Source organism: Pristiophorus japonicus, chromosome 22 (genome assembly GCF_044704955.1).
Source record: "Pristiophorus japonicus isolate sPriJap1 chromosome 22, sPriJap1.hap1, whole genome shotgun sequence".
Taxonomy (NCBI): Eukaryota; Metazoa; Chordata; class Chondrichthyes; family Pristiophoridae; genus Pristiophorus; species Pristiophorus japonicus.
The window spans coordinates 7,253,762-7,272,035 of NC_091998.1; the positions used below are offsets into that span (position 1 = coordinate 7,253,762).

At 49.1% G+C, this 18,274-nt stretch overlaps 1 protein-coding gene across 1 annotated transcript; it reads right to left on the reverse strand.

Annotated features, from left to right (window-relative positions):
- Positions 1-531: 531 nt before the first annotated feature.
- LOC139234670 (uncharacterized protein C10orf105-like) lies at positions 532-965 on the reverse strand. The gene has a single exon (XM_070865347.1). The coding sequence runs from the start codon at positions 963-965 to the stop codon at positions 549-551; it is 417 nt and encodes a 138-aa protein (XP_070721448.1). The 3' UTR covers positions 532-548.
- Positions 966-18,274: the final 17,309 nt, after the last annotated feature.

Here is an 18,274-nt window from a genome sequence, read left to right on the forward strand (position 1 = left end):
AAACCGAGGCCCCATCTGCTCTCTCAGGTGGATGTAAAAGATCCCATGACACTATTTCGAAGAAGAGCAGGGGGAGTTATCCCCGGTGTCCTGGGGCCAATATTTATCCTTCAGTCAACATCACTAAAAAAACAGATTATCTGGTCATTATCACATTGCTGTTTGTGGGAGCTTGCTGTGCACAAATTGGCGTTTCCCACATTACAACAGTGACTACACTCCAAAAGTACTTCGTTGACTGTAAAGTGCTTTGCGACGTCTGGTGGTTGTGAAAGGTGCTATATAAATGCAAGTCTTTCATTCTTTCTAGTCTGAAGGATAACCGTGGATTAAGTCATCGGAGCCCATGTGTTGGCCGTGGCCACACGCAAGGTGTTCAGTATTATGAAATAATATCACTCTTCGACTGCTCATGGCAACTGGGATATCTCCTTTGTCAGTCTCTGGAGTATTGATTGCAGCAGTGGTTAATCTTTTGTCGCTTACAATCACTGCTTTCTGTGCACTGAGCAAGTCTGCGCATTAAATTCTTTTCGGCCGCCGCAGCCTTACATTTTGGTTGATTCTGTGAGGTCTGAATCAGTGTGGTCCACCTGGCCGTGACCTGTGAAAGTTTGCTGCGGTTGAGCGAGGGAGCGAGTCCGCCTGAAACCGCTCACCGAGCGGCGCAAGGAGTCTAAACGCTTCCACAGCTTGAGCCGAGGCTCGCTGGAGTCGGCCCTGTGGTACGGCATGCACTCGTAGGGGCCGTAGCGTGAAGCGTCCAACCCCGCCGGGTTGCACAGGGCGATGAAGCTCACACATGTTGCCAAGAGCAGGAATATGCAGATTAAGGCGATGACGATGGGCAGAGGGTCTGCCTTTTCAGCCGATGGGTCAGTCCTGTGCAACGCCTCCACCGTGGTCAGAAGCAGCTTAAGAACGCTGGGCGTTGGAGTTGTCCCGTTCCTGGTCTCCGAATTCATCGCTCCTGTGTCATTGATTTAAAAAAAAAGGACACGTTAACTCCTTTCGGGCTCGAAATTGGTTATGGCCGTTTTTGCGCTTGGCCTTGGGTGCAGGCCAAATTCAGTTGTTACGGCCTAAGATGAGAGAATGGCGCTAAACGGTGGCGTTGCACACGGACCCTCGGGGACCAACGGGACGGGAGCTCAGGGGGCCGGCTCAATGTCGCGACGGGAGGCTGCTGGTGTGCAAGGTGGTAAATCCGGGAGAAAAAAAAACCCTCAAACTTCTCCGACCCCCCACACACACACTGATACAACTAACAAACAAAAGCTGAAATAAATAAAGAGAAAACAACTTACCTTGATCTCTGGGCCGCGATGTTTCCACCACGTTTCCCAGGCTGTACGGGCGCCTGGCCGCTGGGCCTCCGTACAAACCAAATATGGCGGGAGCGGCGGGGGGGGGGGGAGGTGTTGCACGCGGGATGACAGCACCACTCGGACGGAGTTGGAGGGCGCTGCGTTACCTCACGGCGCCTCCGCCAACGAGCAACTCAATTTGCCAGGAGGCGTGGATGCCGCTCATCGCCGGCGTAATGGGCGGCGTCGTCGAGAGAATATCGGCCCCTTAATTTTTAACTTTCTGATTAAGAACAGTCGAGGATGAGAGAAGGTGATTCGGCCATTGAAGCTCACACCCCTGGTTCTCTTCATTTGCCGAGAAGAGCAGATTACATGACCGAGGCGGGCGGGGGTGGGGTCGGGGGAAGGAGTGTTTAGTCGTGATTGATTCCTGGGATTGATTCCCAGGATGAGGGGGCTGTCCTATGAGGAAAGATTGTGTAGATTGGGCCTATACTCTCTGGAGTTTAGAAGAATGAGAGCTGATCTCATTGAAACATATACGATTCTGAAAGGGATTGACAGGGTAGATGCTGAGACGATATTTCCCCCCGGGGCTGAAGTGTCTAGAACCAGGGGTCACAGTCTCAGGATAAGGGGTCGGCCATTTGAGACTGAGATGAGGAGGAATTTCTTCACTCAGAGGGTGGTGAATCTTTGGAATTCTCTGCCCCAGAGGGCTGTGGATGCTGAGTCTCTGAATATATCCAAGGATGAGATCGATAGATTTTTGAGTCTCGGGGAATCAAGGGATATGGGGACGGTGCAGGAAAGTGGAGTTGAGGTCGATGATCAGCCATGATCTTATTGAATGGCGGAGCAGGCTCGAGGGGCCGAATGGCCGACTCCTGCTCCTATTTCTTATGATCTTCTGATACTGTGGCCATCATGGTGTGGGGCAGGCTTGATGGACGAGCTTGTCGTTTCCGACCCCTCAATCTCAGATGTTTGTACGGATGTGAGAGAACAAAATAGGATGAGAGGAAGGAGGTTCTTCAGCCCGTGTGATTTCAACCCCACTGTCTTCCCATTACAGCTTTTCATTATCATCCACCTGGACAGGAGCGTGGTTTAATGTGGACCTCTGACAATGTAGTTATCCGTCAGTACTAAGGGCATAAGAGTTAGGAACAGGAGTCGGCCATTCGGCCCCTCGAGCCTGCTCAGCCATTCAGTGCGATCATGGCTGATCTTCTACTTCAACTCCACTTTCCCACCCGATCCCCATAATCCCTCGATATAATAAGTGGCGGCTGTTAATCTTAACGCCTGGGGTGGGGCTAGAACCAGCAACCTTCTGATCCAGCCTACAACCGTCTGAGCCAGACAGAAAGTGTTTAGAATGCTGAATCATTGCCACCACTTCTCATCTCACCACACTGGGACATTGCTTGCACAAGGTGCTGGTATCCACCACAGAGAACTGCATTGGAAAGTCTACAAACAGCATTGCCCTTCGGATGAGACTTGAAGCTTAAGGCCCTATTTGCCAGTTCGTGCTGCATTGAAGAGCTGTAAGGCAAAGATAGTAGGGCTCATATTCTGTAACGTATCAGCCAAAAGATATTTTTTCTCTGAACCTAACTTGTGATATTCATTTCTGTAATTGCCAAAGTGATTCTTTTGATCTCATCAACTCCATAGACTAGAATAGAATCAGAGAAATTTACAGCATGGAAGGAGGCCATTCGGCCCATCGTGTCCGCGCCGGCCGACAAAGAGCTACCCAGCCTAATCCCACTTTCCAGCTCTCGGTCCGTAGCCCTGTGGGTTACGGCACTTCAGGTGCACATCCAAGTACTTTTTAAATGTGGTGAGGGTTTCTGCCTCTACCACCCTTTCAGGCAGTGAGTTCCAGACCCCCACCACCCTCTGGGTGAAGACATTTCTCCTCAAATCCCCTCTAAACCTCCCCCCAATTACTTTAAATCTATGCCCCCTGGTTATTGATCCCTCTGCTAAGGGAAATAGGCACTTCCTATCCACTTCATCTAGGCCCCAATTTGGACTTTTTCTTAAATAGTGCTTTGTGGTCGAAGAGGTTTAATAACTTGTGTTTTGGTTTGAACAAAAGAGCTCCCAAAAGGAAAAGAAAACACAGATTATGTTCTCTTTCCATAATGTGTTTCCCTGCCTCCCTCACCCCGCTCCATTAATGCCTTGCGCTTGCATTGAAAGCAGAGGTGTCCGAAAACTGAAATAAATCCTTTTATCCCACATCTTTAACTTTCGGAATGGCAACCCATGAAGATTATTACATTGTGAAGCATTTAACTGTGGCCCACAAAAGAAAAGAAAGACTTGCATTTCTATAGCGCCTTTCACGACCACCAGACGTCTCAAAGCGCTTTACAGCCAATGAAGTACTTTTGGAGTGTAGTCACTGTTGTAATGTGAGAAACGCGGCAGCCAATTTGCGCACAGCAAGCTCCCACAAACAGCAATGTGCTAATAACCAGATAATTTATTTTTGTTATGTTGATTGAGGGATAAATATTGGCCAGGACACCAGGGATAACTCCCCTGCTCTTCTTCGAAATAGTGCCATGGAATCTTTTATGTCCACTTAGAAACTGGAGTGGGATTTGAAGCCACCACGTCCTGGCTCAGAGGCGGGTGTGCTGCCCACTGAGCCACAGCTGACATTATGGAGTCTTAGAACTCAAAGAATTCCTTTTATCCCACATCATCAACTCTGTCGGAATGGCAGCTTATGAAGATTATTCCATTGTGAAGCATTTTACTGTGGGCCAGAATGCACAATCAGAAAGCACAGTCAGCAGTGCTAACTCTTCACGTAGGTGAAATGCTTCAAACTCATTTGTGACCTTCAGCTTCAGTGAACTTCAGTAATGAAGGGGAAAAACAAATCATCTGCAATTGTTCATCCGAATAATTTTTCTGGTTCAGAACTCTTCTCAATTTTGTTCTGGCATAAGTGTCAGTTCCTGAGAATTTAGTTTAATTCTACTTCAAATATTTTTCGGATAAATTTTTATGCTGATGAAGGTGGGGATCTCAATGCAGGGGACTGGAACACTTTTTTCCTCAATTTAGAATGTTTTTAAAAAATTCATTCCTGGGATGTGGGCAAAAGCCGGTATTTATTGCCCATCCCTAATTGCCCCTTGAGAAGGTGGTGGTGAGCCGCCTTCTTGAACCACTGCAGTCCCGTGTGGTGAAGGTGCTCCCACAGTGCTGTTAGGGAGGGAGTTCCAGGATTGTGACCCAGCGACGATGAAGGAACGGCCGATATATTTCCAAGTCAGGATGGTGTGTGACTGGGAGGGGAACGTGGAGGTGGTGGTGTTCCCATGCGCCTGCTGCCCTTGTCCTTCTAGGCGGTAGAGGTCGCGGGTTTGGGAGGTGCTGCCGAAGAAGCCTTGGCGAGTTGCCACAGTGCATCTTGTAGATGGTACACACTGCAGCCACGGTGCGCCGGTGGTGGAGGGAGTGAGTGTTGAAGGTGGTGGATGGGGGGCCGATCAAGCGGCTGCTTTGTCCTGGATGGTGTCGAGCAGTGTTGTTGGAGCTGCGCTCATCCAGGCAAGTATATTGTAAACAGTTGTGGTCCCAGCACCGATCCCTGTGGCACACCACTAACCACCGATGATCTTATTAAATGGCGGAGCAGGCTCGAGGGGCCGAATGGCCGATTCCTGTTCCTATTTCTTATGTTCTTATAATGGAACCCAGAGGACTGGGAGAAAATAGGAGGATTTCATAAGCTCACGAAAAGAGTTTACTTAATGTGCAATTTTACCAGGGTACATGACCAAGAGCAAGGCTGATAATTTATATGCACTCGCGGGATTGGCCATGACTCAGGTGAGAGTTATCTGGTCAGCCTGCGAGTCGGGTGTAAATCAGCCCCTTGTCACACGGCCTCTGTCACTTCTCCAACACCGCAGCCTGCAGGCACTCGGCCCCCAGTGATCAACGGTCAATCCTTCAGGTCCTCCCGCTGGGTAAGTGTGATGAAATGTCGACCCAAGCCCTCAAGGCTAGACTGCACCCCCACCTTTGTTGTTCTCCTGCTTCCTTCAATGCTCGAGCCTTTTGGTGTATGTTGTTTTTTTTTAAGTGCTAATATATCAGAATATCCAGGAGAAATGTTTTCCTTCATTGAGGAAAATATCGAATTTAACAAAGCAACACGGGCTCTTCTGTCACTCGGTGTCACAGAAATATGGTTCTGAAATGAATAATGCCGGTCTGGAGGCGAAACATATTTCTCGGATTTATCCGATGTCTCCTGTTAACTCTATATGTGTGATAAGGATACGGTGCGTATACCAGCACTGTGTCCGTGTGTGATAACGATACAATGCATATACCAGCACTGTGTCCGTGTGTGATAACGATACAATGCATATACCAGCACTGTGTCTGTGTGTGATAACGATACAATTCATATACCAGCACTGTGTCCGTGTGTGATAAGGATACTGTGAAATATGTAAACCTGTAAATACCTTGTTTAACCACCAGAGGGCTCATCCCCTGGAGTCCCAAGGGATCCCACAACCCCTTCGAAGCACCTATACTTAAGGAGGCCTCACAGGTTGGAGAGGCACTCTGGAGACCTGCAATTTAAAACTAAGGTCACACTTTACTTTGAGCTCACAGTATCTGGTCAGACTCTTCATTCATACACAACAGATACAGTGCATATACCAGCACTGTGTCCATTGTGATAAGGATACAGTGTGAATACCAGCACTGTGCCCGTGTGTAGCTCTGCTGTTCAATCCACATTGACGGGACTTCAGTTACAAACGATGCTCGTGTCACCAGATAGTGTTGGCTGCAAAGCCTGTTTGATGTCTTGCTTCAGAATACCGCCCGCCGCCTTCCTCTCAACTGAACAAACATCCAAAACATTGACGATGCTGGAATCTGAGACAAAGGCTGGAAGCGCTGGGCGAGTCCAAGGTGGGTGCCCGCTGAGGCAAGGCTGACATTTCAGGTCTGGATCTGTCTTCGAAACTGGCAGGTGTTACAGGTGAACAGAGCTTGTAAAGGAAGAGAACAAGTGGAAGGAGGGGGAAGGTGCACGCACACACGCACACACAAGTACGTTCGTTCACACACTCACAAGCTCACACTCACGCACGCACGTATACACACAAGTACATGCACACTCACTCACACAAGCACACACACACGCACTCACTCGCTCACACACACGCACTCACTCGCTCACACACACACACACACATAAGTATGTGCGCACAAGACACACACGCAAATACGCACGTGCGCACAGACACACACACAGACACACACACACAAGTACGTGCGCACAAGACACACACGCACACACACACAAATACGCACGTGCGCACACACACACACACACAGACACACTTGCGCCCAAAGGAAGAAACAGAATCGCTGTAAGGTTCTGGCAGGGTGGCGCGCCCGTTTCTTCTCCCAGGGAGCAGGACCCAGCTCTGCTTTGCCAGTTCTCATGCCTCCATCCTACCTGCTGTATCTCCACCTCCTGAGCTCTTCACACGTCTCTGCATCTCATAAATGTTTCCCCCTTACACGGGTAGAATCAGGCCTCGCGCCCGCTTTTATCAGGCATAAGAATTTCACGGGCATTCTTTGAGCGGAAGTTGGGCAAACAGCTCTGCCCACGGAGGCCCTTTCCCCGGGGACTCGTGCCAAAAAGTTTGTTGACAGATCGCAAGTGCAGCGCACGCCTAAACCCGGAACTTGCGCGGCCCCCTACGGGCACGTGCGCGCCTCGTATGCGGCCATAGGACAGCGAATTACGGCCCATCGAATTCACAGCACAGAAACGGGCCGTTTGGCCCAACTGGTCCCTGTGGTGTCTGTGCTCCACACCAGCCTCAACTGACTCCAAAAAGGATTACCCGAGGATATCTTGGGCTCTATGTTTCCTTCTCTCTCTGCCTCTTGCTCTTGACCGTGCGATGAACGTCATCTTCCACCAGTGCTTCCGTTGGACGTAAACACAAGGGGAAAAACTGCAGCCCCTTCACAACTGCAGCCCCTTCTGCATCTTCCCGTGTGGTTGGAGAGGGAGCCCAGGGCCGTTAATAAAATGATTACAGTCATGTGCAACTCTGCTTGACACCAATTTCCATCCATCATAGCGTGCAGGGAAGTAATCAAAGGAACTAAAAGGCTGGTTCTCGTGTTCAGTTCAAGTGTTGCAGTGATGGGGGATTGAGTGGGATCTCAGGGACTCCCTCCGTGCTTGCAGTAGAGTAAGCCGAGTGTGCTGGGCACGACTGAATAACTGACCATGTTTCAACATACTGAGCAGAGAATTCTTCAGCGGTCCCTCGGAGCCGAGGATGACTTGCCTCCGCACTAATATGAGTTCTCAGGTGATGGATGAGTCCGATGCAGGACCCACAGTCTCCGTCACAGGTGGGGCAGACGGTGGTTGGAGGGAAGGGTGGGTGGGGTGCGTGGGTTGTCGTATGCTCCTTCCGCTGTTTGCGCTTGTTCCCGGCGAAGAGATTCGAGGTGTTCAGCGCCTTCCCGGATTATTAGAACATAAGAACATAAGAAATAGGAGCAGGAGTTGGCCATACGGCCCCTCGAGCCTGCCCCGCCATTCAATAAGATTATGGCTGATCCGATCATGGACTCAGGTCCACTTCCCTGCCCGTTCCCCATAACCCCTTTATTCCCTTATCGGTTAAGAAACTGTCTACCTCTGTCACTGTTATTCTCTTCCACTTTGAGCAGTCTTGGGCCAGGGATTATCAGGTGCCAGTGGGGAGGGTGAACTTCTTCAAGGAGGCTTTGAGGGTGTCCTTGAAGCGCTTCCTCTGCCCACCTGGGGCTCGCTTGCCGTGTCGGAGATCGGAGCAGAGAATAAACCCAAGGGTAGGGTAGAGAAGAACTATAGCTAGACATTCAAGTCATGAGAGAAAGAAAGATCTTGCATTTATATAGCGCCTTTCAGGACCACAGAATGCTCCAAATCGCCTTGCGGGGTGAAGCTTATCCCCACACAGTTTTGGACCAGTCAGTCTCGTTTCTGGGCAGTGCTATTAATCATTGAGATTACTTGTACTTTGATAAACCTTCCTCGCTCGGGACTCGAGTGGTGATCACACCCCCAGCCTGTTTTATCCTGTTCTGTGCTTGCCGTTTCTCTCACTCTCTACCTTTGTTGCTCTGTCTCATTCACTTTGATTTGTTCTGGTTTTGTATCTTTGTCTCTCTCTCTTATTGTCTCTTTCACTCTGTTTCTCTCTGTCTCTCGTTCTCTCTCGCTCTCTTTCTTTTCCACTCTTTCTCACTCACTCTCTTTCTCTTTCTCCCTTTCTCTTTTACTCTCTCATTCTCTTTCTCTCTCATTTTCTCTTTCTCCCTTTCGCTTTTCCTCTCTCATTGGAATCAATTATTAAGGATGTCATAGCAGTGCATTTGGAAAGAGGTGACATGATAGGTCCAAGTCAGCATGGATTTGTGAAAGGGAAATCATGCTTGACAAATCTTCTGGAATTTTTTGAGGATGTTTCCAGTAGAGTGGATAAGGGAGAACCAGTTGATGTGGTATATTTGGACTTTCAGAAGGCGTTCGACAAGGTCCCACACAAGAGATTGATGTGCAAAGTTAGAGCACATGGGATTGGGGGTAGTGTACTGACATGGATTGAGAACTGGTTGTCAGACAGGAAGCAAAGAGTAGGAGTAAATGGGTACTTTTCAGAATGGCAGGCAGTGACTAGTGGGGTACCGCAAGGTTCTGTGCTGGGGCCCCAGCTGTTTACACTGTACATTAATGATTTAGATGAGGGGATTAAATGTAGTATCTCCAAATTTGCGGATGACACTAAGTTGGGTGGCAGTGTGAGCTGCGAGGAGGATGCTGTGAGGCTGCAGAGCGACTTGGATAGGTTAGGTGAGTGGGCAAATGCATGGCAGATGAAGTATAATGTGGATAAATGTGAGGTTATCCACTTTGGTGGTAAAAACAGAGAGACAGACTATTATCTGAATGGTGACAGATTAGGAAAAGGGGAGGTGCAAAGAGACCTGGGTGTCATGGTACATCAGTCATTGAAGGTTGGCATGCAGGTGCAGCAGGCGGTTAAGAAAGCAAATGGCATGTTGGCCTTCATAGCAAGGGGATTTGAGTACAGGGGCAGGGAGGTGTTGCTACAGTTGTACAGGGCATTGGTGAGGCCACACCTGGAGTATTGTGTACAGTTTTGGTCTCCTAACCTGAGGAAGGACATTCTTGCTATTGAGGGAGTGCAGCGAAGGTTCACCAGACTGATTCCCGGGATGGCGGGACTGACCTATCAAGAAAGACTGGATCAACTGGGCTTGTATTCACTGGAGTTCAGAAGAATGAGAGGGGACCTCATAGAAACATATAAAATTCTGACGGGGTTAGACAGGTTAGATGCAGGAAGAATGTTCCCAATGTTGGGGAAGTCCAGAACCAGGGGTCACAGTCTAAGGATAAGGGGTAAGCCATTTAGGACCGAGATGCGGAGGAACTTCTTCACCCAGAGAGTGGTGAACCTGTGGAATTCTCTACCACAGAAAGTTGTTGAGGCCAATTCACTAAATATATTCAAAAAGGAGTTAGATGAGGTCCTTACTGCTAGGGGGATCAAGGGGTATGGCGAGAAAGCAGGAATGGGGTACTGAAGTTGAATGTTCAGCCATGAACTCATTGAATGGCGGTGCAGGCTAGAAGGGCCGAATGGCCTACTCCTGCACCTATTTTCTATGTTTCTATGTTTCTATTCTCTTTCACTCTTTCTCACTTTCTCTCTTATTCTTTCTTTCTCATTCTCTCTCTCTCTCTCTTCCTTTCACTCTCTTTCTCTCTCTCGTCACTGAAGCACATTCTTATGTAAAGGAGAGATAGGAGATTGGCAGCTCACTGAGCTATCAGCCTTTCTCTTGGGGGTTCAGCTTGCAAACAGTACGTGCCCAGGGGTGAGCCGAGAGTGCATTGCAAACAGCAAGTTACTCAGCCAAGAACATAAGTTAAGCAATGAGAGACACAGGAAATCATAATATTGTTCCGCTAAAGGGGCATTGCTGTCCTTGTAAATGTTGTCAGGCACGTTTCACCTTATCTTCAGCTGCCTGGGCCCTGAGCTCTGGAACTCCCTCCCTAAACCTCTCTACCTCTCTCTCCTCCTTTAGGACGCTCCTTAAAACCTACCTCTTTGACCAAGCTTTTGATCCCCTGTCCCAATTATCTCCTCATCTTTCAGATGAGACGTTAAACCGAGGCCCCGTCTGCCCCCTCAGGCGAATGTAAAAGATCCCACGGCACTATTTTGAAGAAGAGCAGGGGGAGTTATCCCCGGTGTCCTGGGGCCAATATTTATCCCTCAATCAACATAACAAAAAAAGAGATTTTCTGGTCATTATCACATCGCTGTTTGTGGGAGCTTGCTGTGCGCAAATTAACTGCTGCGTTTCCTAGGTTACAACAGTGACTACACTACAGAAAGTGCTTCATTGGCTGTTAAGCGCTTTAGGATGCCGGGTGGTTGTGAAAGGCGCTATATAAATGCAAGTCTTTTTACATGGCTCGGTGTCAGATTTCTGCCCGATAACCGCTCCTGTGAAGCTCCTTGGGGCGTTTTACCAACATTAAAGGCCGCTATATAAATGCAATATGTTGTTTTATTCTGCACACACACACATCGAAGTGGCGTAACTCACATTAAAGCAAAATGCCGTGATGTTGCTTGCGTCTGTGATGTGTTTGGATGCCGTATAAACAGAGATCAGGAGCTGACTGTTTACAGCCTGGAGTCCGTATCGACCTTTCTCGTCTGCAGAGGCACTTTATCAGCACACACTGGTTCTCCTGTTGCACAGAGTGTTCTAGTTTCCAGCCGCAGAGTTTTTCCACTGTCCAGTTGGTGTTGCCCACCGGATGATGCAACGTTGAAAGCCTTTTATTCAACCGCTTTATTCCTGCCCGGATTCCGATGAAAGGCTCTATTTAGCTCCGGGTTTCCTGAGTGGGAGCTGCTTTGAGTCAATCTGAGGCCTTGTTATTTTTTTATCCCTGTAGCTAAGTATTCTAAATCTCTCCCGACCGCTTCATGTTTAACGCAGCCTCTCCGCTACTCAGCCAGGGGTGGAATGCATCAGCGTTACAGGGCTGATCCCAGGAATGCAAGGGTACCCCGATCAGGAAAAGGATGAACAGGCTGGGTCTCTCTTCTTTTTGAAAAGAGAAGGCTGAGGGGTGACCTAATAGAGTTATGAAAGGTTTTGATAGAGTGGATACAGAGAGAATGTTTCCACTTGTGGAGAAGAGCATAACTAGAGACCATCGATATAAGATAGTCACCAAGAAATCCAATGGGGAATTCAGGAGAATTCTTTACCCAGCGAGCGGTGAGAATGTGGAACTCGCTGCCACAGGGAGGGGTTGAGGTGAATAGTATCGATGCATTTAAGGGGAGGCTGGACAAGTATATGGGGGAGAAGGGAATAGAGGGTTACACTGATAGATTTAGATGAGGAAAGACGGGAGGAGGCTCAAGTGGGGCATAAACACTGGCACTGACTGGTTGGGCCGAATGGCCTGTTTCTGTGCCGTATATCCCGTGTAAAAGCCCTTCAATCTCTGACAGGAGAATATCACCATTGGGCTGTGTCATTTTTGCAGAAGGAAACCTTTTACTGGCAAAAGGTTTGAGATTTTTTGGGTATTTACTTCCTGGGACTGTCCGGTGTTGTGACCATTCATCCTGCCTTCTATTTGACTTTGTAAAGGTTCCTTGTGGATACTTCGGGCCTCCCCCGATCCAGGTTTCCTCCCATCTCCCGATTTTAAAAAAGTCATTCCTGGGATGGGGGGTTGGGGGGGAGGGCGTCGCCATTAAGGCCGGCATTTATTGCCCATTCCCTAATTGCCCTCGAGAAGGTGGTGAGCCGTCATGATAGCTCTTTGTAGCAATTTGTCACGCCCTATAAGAAATAGGAGCAGGAGTCGGCCATTCGGCCCCTCGAACCTGCTCCGCCATTTAATACAATCATGGACTCAGGTCCACTTTCCCTGCCCGCTCCTCATTGCCCTTATTCCCTTATCAGTTAAGAAACTGTCTATCTCTGTCTTAAATTTATTCAATGTCCCAGCTTCCACAGCTCTCTGAAGCAGCGAATTCCAAAGATTTACAACCCTCTGAGAGAAGAAATTCCTCCTCATCTCAGTTTTAAATGAGCGGCCCCTTAGTCTAAGATCATGCCCCCTAGTTCGAGTCTCCCCCATCAGTGGAAACATTCTCTCTGCATCCACCTTGTCAAGCCCCCTCATAATCTTATACGTTTCAATAAGTGCACCTCTCATTCTTCTGAATTCCAATGAGTAGAGGCCCAACCTCCTCAACCTTTCCTCATAAGTCAACCCCCTCATCATCCGGAATCACCGAGTGAACCTTCTCTGAACTGCATCCAAAGCAAGTATATCCTTTCGTAAATATGGAAACCAAAACTGTACGCAGTTTTGACCCTTGACTCTCTTCAGTGGCTCGCTGGGCCATTTCAGAGGGGTAGTTTATAGTTAACTACATTGCTTGGGGTCTGGAGTCACATATAGGCCCAGACCGGCTAAGGGCGGCAGATTTCCTTCCCTATAGGCCATTAGTGAACCAGTTGGGTTTTACCAACAATCCGGGTGTTTCATGGATTACTAGTCCAGTAACATAACCACTATGCTACCGTTCTCCAATCCCACCCCCCTCCATTCCCGGTTTACATTGCTGGGGACCATTTCCTTGCATCCCCAATGGTGGCCCAACACATTTATTTTAAAGGTTAACGCATCTTCTAAGATGGCAAAAGAAAGTAATTTCAGGTGAGCACATTAAGCTCTCCTCTGGGTATCACCCCAGAGCATGATTTCAAGCCCTGACATCCCTGCGCTGTAAGGCAGCAAGGTTGGAATTGGCTGTCGCAGTGTGAGAGTCGAGGAATAATGTCATGACTAATGTCACATGCTCCAGCGTGCAGTGCCACCGCGGGGATTTAATGTTCCAGGCCTAATCGGTAATTACTGAATGGGCCGCGCGCTCTGTCCTGTCTGTAACAGTGCTGCACGGCATCATTGTTCCGCGAGATGTGTGCTGCGTCCATTTGTCCTTCCACAACCATAAGGCTCAATTATCAGTATTCCTAGATTTAGAACTATCGAAAAATCATCCTTCCTGCTCATGTTGACCGATTCCCTCCCTTCCCTTGCACTGTCCATGATTCAAATCAAAGGCAGCTTTCCTCCTCCCCTTCTCTGCTCAGCCAGATCACCAGATCTGCGATACTAGATCACCAGATCTGCAATACTAGATTACCAGATCTGAGATACTAGATCACCAGGTCAGTACCAGTAGATTACCGGGTCTGTACTAATAGTTCACCTGATCAGCATGACTAGGTCACCAGATCTGTGATACTAGATTACCAGATCTATGATACTAGATCACCAGATCTGCGATACTAGATCGCCAGATCTGTACTCGTAGATCACCAGATCTGTACTAATAGTTCACCCGATCAGCATGACTCGATCACCAGATCAGAGCTAGTAGATCACCAGATCAGTCCTACTATATCACCGATAGGATATTCTATGTAATCCTATTTCGATCACCCAATGAGGCCCAGTAGATCACCAGGTCTTCCCACGTGGATGGGTTTAATTTGCGCTCTGTGCAGGAACAGTTAGCGCTGCAGTTGGAATATCGCTGACAGGAATTAACAGAAATACAGTAAGTATTGGGGGAATGAAGACCAGGAGATTCCATGAGCCCCAATTGCAGACACTGATGGGCTGTCAGGATTGACAACGTTCCCTGGACTGTCGGGAATCATTTAGGAAGTAAACGTTGCAACTGTGGGAATTGAATGGCTGGATAAAGAAAGCAGCTACTGTGGGTGCCCAGAGGTAAGTTTTATCCCCGTGTATTGCGTGTTCCCATTCATTTATATAAAGGGATGGCACACCTAATATTCAGTGTGATCCAAGTTCGGGCCAGTTAGTAGGTCACACCAGTTTGGACTCGCTCCTTGGTTCACCCCTGACCTTTAGCATCATCACTGTGTTGTGCTGCAGATCTCGCATGCTATGACCCTGAAATTCTTTGGGGGCTCTCCCAGTCTCCTGTCGTTACCCTGTGGGAGACTGGCAAATCCCTCTACCCTTCCTTCGCACCCTTGGAACACTCTCCCTAAACCCATTTGTTCTGCTGCTCAAGGTGTCAGCCGTGGCTCAGTGGGCAGCACCCTTGTGTCTGAGTCAGAAGGTTGTGGGTTCAAGTCCCACTCCAAGGACTGGAGCACGTAAATCCAGGCTGACACTCCCAGTGCAGTACTGAGGGAGTGCTAAGAGATGCTCTCAGGTGAATGTCAAAGATCCCACGGCACAATTTGAAGAAGAGTAGGGGAGTTCTTCCTGGGGCCAATATTTATCGCTCAATCAACATCACCCGACTGAGGTTGGTGAACTTCTTCCGACACTGTGTTGAGCTTCTTTATCTGGTCATTATCACATTGCTGTTTGTGGGAGCTTGCTGTGCGCAAATTGGCTGCCACGTTTCCCACATTACAACAGTGACTGCACTTCAAAAGTATTTCATTGGCGCTTTGAGACGTCCTGAGGTCATGAAAGGCGCTATATAAATGCAAGTCTTTTTACATTTTTCCCCAACTTTAAAATACCTGTACACCTTAAAACCTTCCCTTTCAACTGTGCTTTCTGTCACTTCTCTTAACCCACCCACTTCCCCGCACGCCCCAACTATGAAGAGCCTTTCAAGCGTTTTGCTATGTTAAAGGCACGATCGAATAGTGGCTTGTTCGAACATAATATAAGAACATAAGAAATAGGAGCAGGAGTCGGCCATTTGGCCCCTCAAGCCTGATCCGACATTCAATCATGGGCTCAACTCCACTTCCCTGCCCGCTCCCCATAACCCTTGACTTCCTTATCGTTCAATAATCTGTCTAGCTCCACCTTAAATATATTCAATGACCTAGCCTCCACAGCTTTCTGGGGCAGAGAATTCCACAGATTCACAATCCTCTGAGAGAAGAAATTCCTCCTCATTTCAATCCTAAATGGGCGACCCCTTATTCTGAGACTATGCCCCCTAGTTCTAGATTCAGATGTTCCCACGAGGGGAAACATCCTCTCAGCATCTACCCTGTCAAGCCCCCTCAGGATCTTAAACCTTTCAATAAGAATCCCTCTCGTTCTTTGCCAGCGTTACAGATTGCCAGTGCGAGTTTTGCGACGTTTATCATTTTGATCCCTGCACCTTTAAAAGTGGAATTCCGTGGCTGCAGGCAGTGTATCCGATATAAATCCAGGTAGATTCCTCCCAGTACAGAAAGCGACTTTCTCCACTGTGCGCCTTGAGCACACAGGCAGGCAGGGAGGCTCCCCACACACCCACCACATTAAAGGAGCAGCAAATATAGTTCCTTTACCTGAGTTTCATTCCCGGCCGCTGCGAGCTCTCTCTCTCCCCTTGTCCACACGGAGCTCTGTGCTTCTGGCCAGCTGTGCTCGGTTGGACCAGGGGTGGGCGGGAGGAGCTGTGCCAGCGGGCGCACAGCCCCGCCCAAAATCCACCCGCTCTCAAATCAACTCCCTCGACTTTGTGTCTCTTTGCCAGTTTTGTAAAGGCCTGTCGGTCCCTGCCAGCATTATGAGCTGGATTCCCTCCCCGGTGGAATGGAATGTTCCGGAGCTGCTCAGCTCTGCAGCCACTGCCCCGACTGCATGTAAAAAGCAAAAGAAAGAGCTGAGGCTGGATTTTTGGCTTTGCTGATTTCGGGGCGGTAATGGCGGCGGGGCGGTAAAAGCTAGCGCCCGGGAACAGTTTGCGCCTCAGTCGCAAAATTGGGCAGCTGGGCCCTGAGTCAGGGGGCGGAGCGCTAAGGGAGGTGTTGTACACCTCTCTCAGGGCATTAGCACAGGAAACTCCCGGGCTAAAGAGCCGGCCTCGGGAATAAACCCTGAATAAACATTCCCAATAAATAACTCACGCCACCACAACATAAATCGCCAAATGAAAACAGTCGCACTTGAGGTGGACATTACTTGGCTCACTGCAGCCGCTACAGCTCCGAGCGCCCGCTTTCACAGGCGTTCCCACCAGGGGGCGCTACGCAGCGCTATGTGTCGGGCAGCAACCAAAACTCGAGCTGGTGTCACACACCGGCGTTGCACACCGGCTCGCCTCCCCCGGGGCGGTAATGCTCCGCGCCCTTCGAAACCGGCACCAAAAGTCCCAGCTGGGAGCTGGCCACCACTCCGGTTCACTAACGGGCGGCAAAAGCTTGGTCGCAGAGGTAGCTCATAAAGAGGCAGGAGGGGTAGAGAGGCGGAGAGGTTTAGGGAGGGAGTTCCAGAGCTTGGGGCCCAAGCAACAGAAGGCACGGCCACCAATGGTGGAGCGATTATAATCAGGGATACTCAAGAGGGCAGAATTTGAGGAGCGCAGACATCTCGGGGGGTGGGGGGGGGTGGTTGGTTGGGAGGATGCAGGTTGTGGGTCTGGAGGGGATTACAGAGATAGGGAGGGGCGAGCCCATGGAGGGATTTGTAAACAAGGATGAGAATTTTGAAATCGAGGCGTAGCTTAACCGGGAGCCAATGTAGGTCAGCGGGGACAGGGGGTAATGGGTGAGTGGGACTCGGTGCGAGTTAGGACACGGGACAGCCGAGTTTTGGATCACCTCCAGTTTACGTAGGGTAGAATGTGGGAGGCCAGCCAGGAGTGCGTTGGAATAGTCGAGTCTAGAGGTAACAAAGGCACGGATGAGGGCTTCAGCAGCGGATGGGCTGAGGCAGGCGGCGGAGACGGGCGATGTTACGGAAGTGGGACTAGTCACAATCTAAGTGCAGTGTCTTGCTGAACTCTGTCCCTATTGATTGAGATTCAGGTGCTTTTAGAATTGAAAGGGCTTAAAAAGCAAAATTGCAATCAACTTATGAAGCCTCTCGCTTTATTTCTCTCTATTCCTGTTTGGTTCTGGTTATTACTGCTCATGGTAATATTGGGAGGGGGCGGTGGGGGAGGGGGTGCGGCCGTGTGACCAGACCACCGCAATGGTTTATATTTGGCCCTCAAAGCCCATTTCGATTTTGTGAGCCTGGAGGTTTGGAAAGGTCTGTTCTTCAGACATGTCAGCCGTGGCTCAGTGGGCAGCACTCTCTCGCCTTTGAGTCAGAAGGTTGTGGGTTCAAGTCCCACTCCAGGGACTCGAGCACAAAAATCCAGGCTGACACTCACAATGCAGTGCCGAGGGAGGGCTGCACTGTCGGAGGTGCCGTCTTTCGGATGAGACGTTAAACCGAGGCCCCATCTGCTCTTTCAGGTGGACGTAAAAGATCCCATGGTGCACTATTGCGAAGAAGAGCAGGGGAGTTATCCCCAGTGTCCTGAGGCCAATATTTATCCCTCAATCAACATCACTAAAACAGATTATCTGGTCATTATCACATTGCTGTCTGTGGGAGCTTGCTGTGCACAAATTGGCTGCTGTGTTTCCCACTTAAAACAGTGACTGTATTTCATTGGTTGTAAAGCACATTGGTATGTCTGGTGGTTGTGTAAGGTGCTATATTCTTCACCCAAAGGGTGGTGGTGAACCTTTAGAATTCTCTACCCCAGAGGGCTGTGGATGCTGAGTTGTTGAATATATTCAAGGCTGAGATCGATAGATTTTCAGACTCTAGGGGAATCCAGGGATATGAGGAAAGTGGAGTTGAGGTCGATGATCAGCCGTGATCTTATTGAATGGCGGAACAGGCTCGAGGGGCCGAATGGCCAACTCATATTATGATCATCTGGATCACTGTGCGTCAGAGGTATTCGAGCATCATCACGGGAACCTCATAACAAAAAATAAATCTCAGTATCGACCTACTCTTGCGCTGA